This window comes from Medicago truncatula, chromosome 7, assembly GCF_003473485.1.
Source record: "Medicago truncatula cultivar Jemalong A17 chromosome 7, MtrunA17r5.0-ANR, whole genome shotgun sequence".
NCBI lineage: Eukaryota > Viridiplantae > Streptophyta > Magnoliopsida > Fabales > Fabaceae > Medicago > Medicago truncatula.
In genome coordinates, this window is record NC_053048.1 from 47,417,664 (window position 1) to 47,429,689 (window position 12,026).

Below are 12,026 nucleotides of genomic sequence, written 5' to 3' on the forward strand. Positions count from 1 at the left end.
TTTGCCGTTTTGTTTAATAATTTTTTATGTAGCGTATTTGAATGGTGCATCATATAAATGCTTTATAAATTTAAATTTTCAGTTTCTTTGTTTTTAAATAGGTTTCATTCCCCTCTTAAGGGAAAAAAAGGTTAATTCCATTTCTGGTTTTTATAGTTTGGAAAAGCTGTGTGGTTTTAGTTTTACATTAAGTTTTCATAAGGAGTTATTTAAAATAGGCTAAAATATGCTTTTGGTCCCTGCAAATATGACGAATTTGGATTTTGGTCTCTGGTAAAAAATAATTTTGAAATCCATCCATGCAAATTTTTTTGTTTTTTAAAATAATCTTTAGCCCCACTTTATTGATGATTTGACACATTTTTACTTATGTGGCATTTGTTGACTGTGTAATCATGCACACGTGTCAAACATCTGTCATTTAAAATATTTTAATTATTTATATATTATTTTAATAATTCAGAAAATCTATTTTCGAAATTAAAAAATAACAAATATGTTTTTTTTTTACAAGAAAAATAATTAAAAAAATAATCGTTTTTAAATATTCCTTCTCTTCCCCTTCATCATATTCACCATTAAAACCCAACAAAATCAAAAGAAAAATATTAAACATTCATCATCAACCCAAACTACAAATCCATAAGTGCCAAAATCTCGGATTATGGAGTGAGAAAAAACTCCCAAGAAATAACTCAAATAACCTCAAACTACAAATCCAGGAGTGCCAAAAGAAGATAAACTCAACAACTTCAAAATTATGGAGTGACAAAAAACATACCCATTAACGGATTTAGATACAGAAGTGCCAAATTTGGAGAAAGTTGAAACAATAGAAACAAAGAAACCACCACCACTATGAGAAGCAGTAGTTTGTTTGGGATCCGTTTGTTACATGAAAATCAATGAAAACCCTTGTGAAAATTCGAATTAGTTATGGAAAAATGTGAACTTTTTTCATCACCAATCATTCATCATCATCCACGAAAAACAAATTTCAAAAAAAAAAAATACACAATTTTTTTGACGGAATAAGACAAACAAATGCTTCTAATAGAAAATTGTAGCTATGTTAAGCTTGAATCTGCAATATTTAACACAAAAATGATTATTTTTACATCTGAACCATTCAATTTCATCACGAAAGTCCATGGCTTGTGAATGCAAGTGACGATTCGAATCTGGAATTGGCAGTCAAGTATTTGGGAAAATCACAAATTCTAAGGTTTAAGAATGGTGTGTTCATGTTCATAAAAATGGGTTTATATTTAGATCTGAAACTGAGTTGATTTTTGTGATGGATTGATGATGATGAGTTTAGATCCAAAAATGATTTTCCAAGATTATTTTAGAAGCTTTGCAAGAAGAAGAAGTGGTCACATGAAGAAGAAGAAGTGGTTCAGAGGGATAACCTAGCATGAAGAAGAAAAAATTATCTCTGTTTTGTATTTATGTTGTTAATTTTTGACAAGATGTTGTTAATAAAATAATTGAAAAATTATTTTCTGTTTTACCTATTTATTTTATAAATGCTAATATAATTTGTAATTGCCATGCGTAAAGCTTATGTACAGTCAGCTAATGCCACATAAGCAAAAATGTGTCAAATTATCAGTAAAGTGAGGTCAAAGATTATTTTAAAAAACAAAAAAAATTTACAGGGATGAATTTCAATTTTTTTTTACCAGGGATCAAAATTCAAATTCGCCATATTTATAGGGACCAAAAACATATTTTAACCTTTAAAATATTCCTACTTAGATCACAATTTTTTCAGATGACATCGGATTACAATTTTTTCATTTGGATTATAATTATTACAATTACAGCAATTGGGATATTTGCTTCATTTGAGTACTGTTTTATCAAATAACATGTAATATTGACATTGGCACTTGCTTGGTTGAAAAAAATCTGGGGACAATTAAACTTAATCAAATGAACATACAAGGACCAAAACCATGTCACTTAAAATGCAGAACCAAAATTTTAAATTTATAATAAACTCTTATTATGCGTTGAATGAAGTGTGATAAATATAAATTTTATTTTTAAATTTAAAAAATAAATAACTTAAGTTGAGAGAAACGAACCTCTTTAAAAGCTTTGTAATATGTTTGGGAATTTTTTTTAAGGTATTCAAAATTATAATGCGGTGTATATGAAATAATATTTTTTTTTTAAATAACATGAAATAAATAAATGCTCCCTAAAAAAAAATGTATATAGTAATAAGCCATAACTTATAAATATTGTAAAGACTATTGAAACTCGCACACACTCTAAGGTCTTGGATGAAGACGTCTAACCTAACAATTTTAACATACGTCTAACCTAACAATTTTAACATTGTCAGTTGAACTAGGCTTTACATGTAAAATTTAATTTTTAAATATAAATAACAAATAACTTAAGTTGAGATAAACAAAGCTCGTTAAAAGCTTTGTAGTATGTTTGAGTACATTTTTAATCGTATTCCTTAAAATTTCTCTTGAAGATTCTAATTACCAATTTATTTTTACATAAACTAGTTCATACAAGTTAAATCTTAATTTACTCAATCAAATATTTTCTTTTAAAATGTTGTTTGTCATGATATACCGTGATTTAGGGGCATCTCTGAGGGGATATTATTTATAAAAAAGTTGACAACATGTTTGACACCATATAAAAAAAATACATTATTCATTACTATTGATTGGATTCCATGAAAGAAGGAAAAAAAAAAAAAAAAAAAAGTAGTATCTATACCGACAACAAAATATGTCCAAATAAAAATTCTCTTCTAGGATAGAACCGAACCATTCCCGATCCTTGCGAGTGTCTACTAGGCTAAAATTCTCGAGTGATCACATGCTAGGAGTGGCTGGCTATAAAAATATGTATCAAGGCCATATGGACGAGGTGCCTTACTAAGGGAATCTAGATTGATGAATGCTTAAACTCATTTTTAATTTAGTGAACAGGATAAGCAAGATTGTTTAGATATTAGCTTAAATGATTGTTGAAGCATTCATGAGCAAATCCAGACAAACAAGTCATGTATGTCCATGTCCTTTACCCAGCATCCATCATACACCACCTTAAACCTCATATAGCACTGCCAGCTTAAACATGGTTTGCCCGTCAGTATCTGACAGCAGTATCGAGTTTATTTGATACGGAGTCTAGTGTTGATATCAAATACAGCTCCAACCAAATGTAGCAGAAGAAATGTGAATAAGATAGTTCGGAAAGATTACTATTCTGATACTAAATTGTCCTTCGTCTCTCTGAAAAAGCCAGGAGAGATGCACCAGAAACCTTCACAACATTTTGCATGCAAACATTTCTAGGCCGGTTCAGTGTAGATTAAATATACTAGAATAGAAAAATCACCAGAAAAAATTGGGTTTACATAAAAGAATTCATGACAAATTTGTGCGCAGATAAACAATCACATTGATACAAATGGTAATATGAAATTGGTGGAAACAAAAACAGTGAAAAACAATTAGGTAGATTTTAGGAATAAACATGACTCAAGGGTAGTCCCATTCGATTCAGTTCTAGACTTTCATTAGTTCAAACTTAAATGCTACTTCCCACTTCAAACACCTCAACTAGCTCTATCATTTTCTTATCCATATTTCTAGCATTAAGGTGGGAAAAAACATCATCCCCTTGTCTATCATTTTCTCTATCATAAGATATAGCAACTGCAAGACTTGATTGAATCCACTAAACCAGCTTAAGCTACGTTTTCTCTCATACCACATGCCAGTATTATTGGGACATTGCTTCTTCATATGACCATTAGCTGCATGCAACCACAATACATAATCTTAAACCACCTCCTCTAATAGTTTTTTTACACACATAACGGCGGCACTTTGGTATCTAAGAAGGATGGCGGACATCCTAATAGTTGATATCGTCACAAACAAAAGTACATATCAACAAACTCTAACCCTTAACATGAATCTGCATTTGATTACTCAAACTAGAGACTGCTCTAGAAAGATAATTGAATAATCAAGTGTTGCAGTTTATTTACCAGCAAGATCGGAGGATATAAAACATTTTATCATATAAATCAAACAAAATTCAGAAACATTACTAGTACTAAAACAGATACAAAATCGTCCATAGAACTCATTTAGTCTGAGGAAGCATAATTCATAACAATTTTTAAACGAAACTAAAGAAAAAAGAGGATAGCCATCCCACAACTTCAAGACCTAGGCTTCTCCTTCTTTTCCTTGAAAAGAGCAAGGAGAGAGACACCAGAAACCTTCACGACCTTGAACCTGACTCCAGGAATATCACCAACAGCATGACCTTTACGTCCAAATCCAGCAATCAAGACTTCGTCCTACAAACCATCAGCAACAACCATATTATTAGTGGATGTAAATTGCAGTTTACTTAAAATAACAGATCAAAGGAAGTAACACGTCAAAACAGCAAATAACATGATCATCACTTACATTCTCCTCAATGTAATTCAAGCAACCATCATTTGGCACAAAGGCTGCAATCTTCTTCCCATTTTTAATAAGCTGAACCCTAGCACATTTACGAATGGCAGAGTTGGGCTGCTTAGCCTCAATACCACTGCATATAAAATACCATACAAATTCTTAGCATCATATGCATAACAAGTAAGACAATACATTCAATTAAAAAGATATAATTCATAGCAAAAGGTTAAATAAATCTTACATCTTTTCAAGAACAATTCCCTTAGCATGGGATGAACCAGAAAAGGGTTTCTTCCATTCATTCCCAAGATGAGACTTCTTAAATTGCTTATCAGCCCACCTTTGCTTGATCCGGAGTCTCCTCAGCTTGCGGGCAGCTCCCATTCCTCTTGTTTTCCTGCAGAAAAAAAGATAAACAATAAATCTTTATCACTAATATTCTCATGCATATAAGAATAAATTAGTAATTAGGTGCGGCAAAATCAATCTATACCATGCCCAAAATTAACTAAAAATTTTCATCTTATACAAAAAAAATTACACTGATCTTAAAAAGTTAACAATAAATTTTCAATTAAACTAATGAACAATGCTAAACCATACTTTCATATGAACCGAATCACAAATCACAATCTTGCTAATACTAGAAAAATACAAATTTCATACTCAACGAAGCAGTGAGAGCATTCAGTACGCAGATCCATACTAAGCAGCAACAAAGTCAATAAGAATATCACAAATCAATTACGCTAATTACCAATTTCATGTTTTAGTATTCCAAATTCTCAGAAAGCAAACAGAGTAAGATGATACAAGAACAAAAATCCAGATTCAGAATCAAACATAGTAATCCGAAGGGCGTAACAACATTAACACAAGTAAATAAGTATGAGAATAATGAAATTAAAGAATGCAAAGTTGTATTACCCCATGGTGATCGAGAATTAGTTCTGCTTGGAGAAAATCGGAGAAGAAGAGTATGCTAAAGCGGCAGTGTAAAAATGTAAACCCTAGTTTTCGATGGAGTTCTGTGGTTATATAAAGGAAGCACTGTTGAGCCAAACCCTCTATTTTTGGGCTGGGCTTCAGCTGATTTGAGTTTCAAATCAAACAGCACCTATTAACACCCATTGTTTTACTATTATACCTACATTTTTAGTATACCTAAAAATATACTAGTTCTTATTTTTCTTTACTAACTTTTATTTCGGATAAAACGTAAATTTATTAATTTCTCAATATTATTTATCCTTCTATTCTTTTTTTAAATTGGCAATGTGACCAATTGTTTCATATTTCAATTTTTTTCCTTCCATCATATGACACATGTCAATGCATAATTTTAACATTTAATATCTTTAATTATCAATTAAAAATTATATATTAAAAACATTTATCGGGATGAATCTAACAATAACTTATATGCTACCATTTATTTATATATATTAGTAGAAAAATATAGTCAAAGGGTGTCATGTGAATAGTACATATGGTTAAACTATATCACTTAATATGTGACATCAAACTATGCGCTTGATATGAGAGAGATTAAATATATCTTAACTTTTAGATGCTAACATTTTTTTGTCAAATAGCTTAATTGCTAGAATTTACCTTTTTCAAAGATAATAAATAAGGTATCCGGAGTTCGAACTATTATACTCAACCATATAAACAGTTGTGCCTTCCGTTCACATCCTATGGTTCTCGGTGCCCATTAATCTAAATTATTTTCCTTCATAGAAAACATCTGTAAATGTTTTATTTCAAATTCCTCGTCCCAAAGCTAATGCTATTGACACAGTTGAGTAAGAAATTTTCACCAAACAATATTAAATGGTCATGAATTTTTCATGGATTTAAGCTAATAAAAAAAGTAAAAAATCATCACGCTCCTTTCAATTTGTTCATTTTAAAATGTATTTATTTATATTTAAAAACTCACTATGTTTTGAGTCAAAAAAAATATCGATTTTCTTTTTGAATGAAAATAATGCTGACATTGGTCTCAGAACAATTTCAAAACACATTTTCATCCATAATTTTCATAATTTTCTGTCTCAAAATATAAGCAAAAAATACCAACTTTTATGTTATTATTATGTTTTTTCAAACAAATCATATTTTTCAATGTAAAATTAAATGCAAATTGCATTCAATTTATTCTCCTTTTTATTTTCTCCATAATTTTTAACCAATGAGAATTATTTTTACATCTTTCCAGAAAATTTATTCCAAGGAGAACACAAAAAATTATACCTCAAATCACTAAGTGTTAGTTTTCTTAATAAGTGTGAATTAGTGTTATTTTGCTTATAAATTAGGACGGAAGGATTTGATGACAATAAAACAGGATCTACTTGTAGAAACAAAATACAGTAGGGTCCTATAACGGTTGAACAGCTTGATTCAAGAAAGTTGGTACCAGACACTAGTAATACCTAAGAATAATAACAACATCCAATAAAAATAAAGAGTACAATGAAACAACATACAATTAAAATCTACTTAATGATGATTCTTCCTCCACAACACTCCAATCTTCTTCAGCATGTTTTTGTTTTTCTTCTTTGGGGACTCATCATCCGTGTCTTCTAAATAGGGTGAATTCATTGTCTTGCTTGAAATAGAGTTGAAACTACTGTCAAGTGCGCCGTTTTTCCCTACACATTTTCCATTGTTTCCAGTGGTAGAAAGTATAGACGCGGCTGCCTCAGCTGCTTTTCTCCACTGATCAGACTGAACTTTCAATCTCCTTAATTCGGCTTCCAGCTCTGAATTCGCAGCCTGAGCAGCATCTAGCTGTTCAGTTACACGAGCCACTCTTCTGTTACTTTTATCCGCTTCTTCCATTACATAGCTAAGTTTCGTCAAAGCCTCTTTCTCTGCAGCCCTTGCTGCTTCAACCTCAATAGCCTCGTCAGTGATTTTGTTCAGCTCCAACTCTTTTATCTCCATCTTGAGGATACTATTTTCTTCAGTTACGTTTTTCAACTCCGTCTCTCTATCTAATAATTTTGCTTTCCATTCTGCAACATCAGTATCCATTTTTTTGAGTTCTGCAGCAAGTTCAGATTCCCTTTCAGTAGATCGCTTTTCATTGATACTGGAATTGCACCCCTCATTCTCCGCCGACAAACTCAGCAATTGAGATTCCTTTTCCATCAGGCTTGCTTTTAGCTCTTCAATACCAGCTATAGCTTTCCTCAGTTCCTCATATAATTCAGCCTCTCTCCCACTGGATTCTGATTTTCTATGTTCCAGTTGTTCGTAAGCACTTCTAATCTGCAATGTGCTCTGGATGTATTCTTCTTGGTATCTTATCTCGGCAACATCCAATGCAGATTTCAACTGCTCTACTTCAGATTTGGCAGAGATAAGCGCGGCTTTGAGCCCATTTATCTCCTCATTTTCCTGAGAAAGTCCCTTTCCATTGGTTGAATCAGTGTCAAGTTTCCTCACAAGTTCCTCCAAGGACTTTGCTTGAGATCTTGATTGCTCCAACTCCAAAGCTAAGGACTTGTAAGCTTCAGTTGCTTTTAGACCATCTGATCGGAGTGTTTCCACTGTCTTATTTACCGTTTCCAATTGCATTTGCATTTTGCCAATCACTTCTAAAGCTCGTGATTCGGATTCTTTGCAATCACTTGCCTCATTTCTTAGTTTTTCCATAACAGAGATAGCTTCACTAAGATCCATCCTCAAGTCCTGAATCTGAGCATGATCAGACTTTGCGTTGTTAGCCTGAGAAGATTCGGACTCGCTTGCTCTTTCAAGCTGACTTTTCAATTTATGTATTTCATTCATGGCAGACACCAGAGCGGATGAATCCATTGAGTGTTGCTTTTGGACAGCCTCAAGTTCAGATTGCCATGCACGATCTCGATCCTGAGATATTTTACTGAGTTCTTGAAGCCGTGTTTCTTCGGAAGCGGAAAGGTCCGAAAACTGTTGACGGGATTCTTCCAGCTCTTTTGACAAGGACAGTATCTGCTTCTTTGCTTCTTCAGCCTCCTCTTGAACTTTTCTCTTCCATGACTCCGATGAGTTAAGTTGATCCTTAGCACTCTTCAGATCTTCTTGAAGCTTAGCAATCTGTGATTCCAATTCCTGAACCTTGCTAGGCCGCTTCTTCTAAAGCCAGAAAAGGAGACACATTATAAAGTGAATAATAAAATAAAACTATGAATATCAAAAATATTTTGGATTTTGTATGTAGATATAGAACACAGATAGTAGATTAAGAACTTCCATTGGAAAAAAAATTACGAACTTGAAAATTTGAATGCAAGAGCCACTAAACGATAAGCATCTATCAATATCATCAAGTCTAACTAACCCATCCACATTATTAGGAAAAGAGTGCCTAAATTTGTTGGACTCAAATATAAGCAAATGTCAAGTAATTTATCCACATTTAATGTTATTATTCCAAAAATACTCATAAATTAATCAATTAAGTTGGTAAGCGATAATTATTATAACGAGGGGCATATTGGTAAATGTATTTCCTATATTACATGAATTCAAGATAATTAAATGTCATAATAAGTGTAAAAATATGTATTTTTACTTGTAATAATTGAGTTCAGAGGGAGTAGTTTCAAATACCTCAGATATTGGACTGTGTGATAACCTGCGTTCGTTTACTCTCGGACTCATGTCTTTTGGCGTCTTTCTTATGGGATTTGGAGAGGAGGAGGCCGAGTTAGAACCAGAGTTTGGTGTCTTCAACTGGCGAGCAGTTCGAGGGGTTGCAGCAGGTGATTTCCTTTGGGACATTTCTGGAGCACTGGATCTGCCAGCAATAAGCCAATTAGAATGAATAATAAAATGTATAATAAACATAAATCCAAACCATAAAACGCTGAAGTGGTCAAGTGAGGAGAATCAATCATCTGGAGGAAGCTATGCAACGCTTTTTACAAACATCGTTTACACCGCCATTCATAAGCATTATACTTGCTAAATAACATCACATTTTCCAATTTAAGTAAATGAAACCAAAACATTGGACCACACAAGCATACTAAGAAGTTTTATTTAAAGGAATTCAATCTTCACTAAACAACATAGAGAAATCCCTTCACGAATTTGTTTTAACAAACATACACAATGCAATAGAACCAGAGTACTGATCAAATAAATTTGTCCACTGTTAACTTTTCAATTTCAAATATATTTTTTGGAACAAAACAATCTGAAAGAGGTAAATCAAAATCAGATTCATAAAAGAGACTCATTCATGCTGATTTTAGTCATAAGATAGCACAAAGAATGGTATGCATAAAAAAAGTTAAAATTAAGATACAAAAATCTTTACCTTGCTTTTGGTGTCTGCATAATTTAATGTCTCAGGAGATAGAAATGCAATGGAGAGTACCTCTTCAAATCCCCTGACCTACTATTCCTGCAATAAGAATCTAAGATTAAGTAAGAAATAAAAAGAATAAGGAATTTGATTTATTCTTTATATAGTACTAGAAAAAGCAATTGTTTGCAGCTTATGTGACCCCATTGAATCAGCATTCAACAAAAAAGGGCAACAAACAAAATGTATATAATCCCTTCAAGGAAACTCCAAGTAAACAAACTCCACTACCACCAACCAAATTCAAAACACACATAAATAGGTAAAATAAATAAACACAACCCTCACACCAAAATCCTTAAATAACTATCATCTTTAAATAAATTTAACAAAAGAAACAATCTTCAACTTTTCTAACTTTCATTTTGAACTTCCCTGTTTTTCTATCTAGAGCTAAGAAAATACACAAGTTTGAAAGGTTCCATTTTTTTGACCAACTTTGACCCAGATCTACAAGTACTTTGAAAACAAAACAACTGAACAGAACGAATAATAAAATGCATAAAGGAAAAATAAAACATAGATTCTGTTACAACAACATGAAAAGCAAGCTACTATACTTCTAAGAAAGAAACCCAAAAAAATAGGAAAATTTGTCTGCATGTTGTGTTGACTAGAGAAAGCACCAAGCAACTTTAAACAAAAAAAAAAAAACAACTAAAAAACAAAATAAATAAACTCAAAATTGTTGTCTTTAATCTTTAATAATATAATAATAAATAGCAAAAACAAAATCCAGATTTTGAAACAAAGATAATGTATCTTTGTTCATGTCATAACAACACAAACCTGGCTCATAAAAAGGTGATGGAAAAAAAAAAAAAACATCACTATACTAGTAAGAAAGAAAGCATTTAACAAACTGGTCAACCATAACAATAAATAACACAAGTGTACTAAGTACAGAAACTACAATAATGCAGAACAATAAACTAAACTACCCAAAAGAAAAGGAAAATGTGAAGAGGGTAAACTTACAAGAGTGTTGAAATGTGAAGAGAGGAAACCCTAGCAAAAGAGAGAGTGTGGGTTGGTGAAGATGGGTTTTGGATTATTGTGATGTACTGTGGTAGCTCACTTCCCGAGTTACTCTCACTGTGTCAGACAGAAGAGTAGTAGCATAGCATAGCAACCAACACAGCAAAAACACTTTGGAACTCTGTTTTCGTTAATTACACGCTCCTTCTCTTCCTCACGCGCTTCCTCACGCTCCTCTTTTTATTATGAGAATTGTTGATCCCACATTTGATAAGGATGTGACACACGAGTAATTTACGTTTTTGCCCCCGCTGAGGAATTAGAAATCCGACTGCAGTTAACTGTCGAGGAAAACCTCAGTAGTTAACTGCCGAGGATCTTATGCTATAAATCTGAAAGAAGCTCTCTCATCCATTATTCATCTCATCTTCTTCAAATTTCTCTCACAAATCTCTCTAAAAAAACACAACCAAATCCAACCAAATTTATTCAACAAAATCACAAGTAAGTAATTATAATGCTATTAACTTATATTTTAGTTGTTATAAATGTTTTTATTTTTTAGTTTTTTAGTAAATTTATTATTTTTTTAGTTTTTGACTATATTTACATGTTATAATTAATTTTTAGGGTGAATTTTTTTTTTTTGGAAGGAATTTTTTAGGGTGAATGTTAGTTGATTAATGTTGTTAAAATATTTGCATGATGTTTGTGTTATAATTTAGAATTTTACGGTTATTTTTTATTTTGTTGTTTTATATTTATTTTTTAATTTTAGTTTTTAATTAGATTTACATGTTATAAATCATTTTTAGATTAGATGTTAGTTGATTAATGTTATATTATATGATTAAACATAAGTTGAATGATTTATGTTATATTATATGATTAATTTTTTTATTTTAGTAAGAGTATATGATTTATAATTTTAGGGTTATTTTTATGAATTTTAGAGTCTATGTATAATGTGCACATCAAGTGTTTGATGAAATGTTTGAATGAGTTTTTCATTGATTGTTTTTAATTTCTTATTGTGTAGATTTGAAACAATGACCGGGTGGATCGACGTTCATGCGCAATTCAACGGTGGAGAACCTCAGAGGTTGAAGGTTCGGTGCCTTGGTGTAACGTTAAGAGGTCTCAAGGATGAACTGATTGAATTCAACCAAGGAGTCAACCCTAGAGACACAAGGAGGGTGGAACACCTTCGGTAT

At 31.9% G+C, this 12,026-nt stretch overlaps 2 protein-coding genes across 2 annotated transcripts; both read right to left on the reverse strand.

Annotated features, from left to right (window-relative positions):
• Positions 1 to 4,046: 4,046 nt before the first annotated feature.
• LOC11434751 (40S ribosomal protein S23-2) lies at positions 4,047 to 5,543 on the reverse strand. The gene is made up of 4 exons (XM_003625534.4): positions 5,391 to 5,543; positions 4,705 to 4,860; positions 4,470 to 4,596; positions 4,047 to 4,354 (listed from the first exon to the last, which is right to left on the reverse strand). The coding sequence occupies exons 1-4, from the start codon at positions 5,393 to 5,395 to the stop codon at positions 4,214 to 4,216; spliced, it is 429 nt and encodes a 142-aa protein (XP_003625582.1). The 5' UTR covers positions 5,396 to 5,543; the 3' UTR covers positions 4,047 to 4,213.
• A 1,254-nt stretch (positions 5,544 to 6,797) lies between these two features.
• LOC11430656 (interactor of constitutive active ROPs 2, chloroplastic) lies at positions 6,798 to 10,978 on the reverse strand. Its single transcript, XM_003625535.4, has 4 exons — positions 10,813 to 10,978; positions 9,787 to 9,873; positions 9,075 to 9,261; positions 6,798 to 8,597 (listed from the first exon to the last, which is right to left on the reverse strand). Exons 2-4 carry the CDS (start codon positions 9,804 to 9,806, stop codon positions 6,972 to 6,974), a joined length of 1,833 nt encoding a protein of 610 aa, XP_003625583.1. The 5' UTR covers positions 9,807 to 9,873; positions 10,813 to 10,978; the 3' UTR covers positions 6,798 to 6,971.
• Positions 10,979 to 12,026: the final 1,048 nt, after the last annotated feature.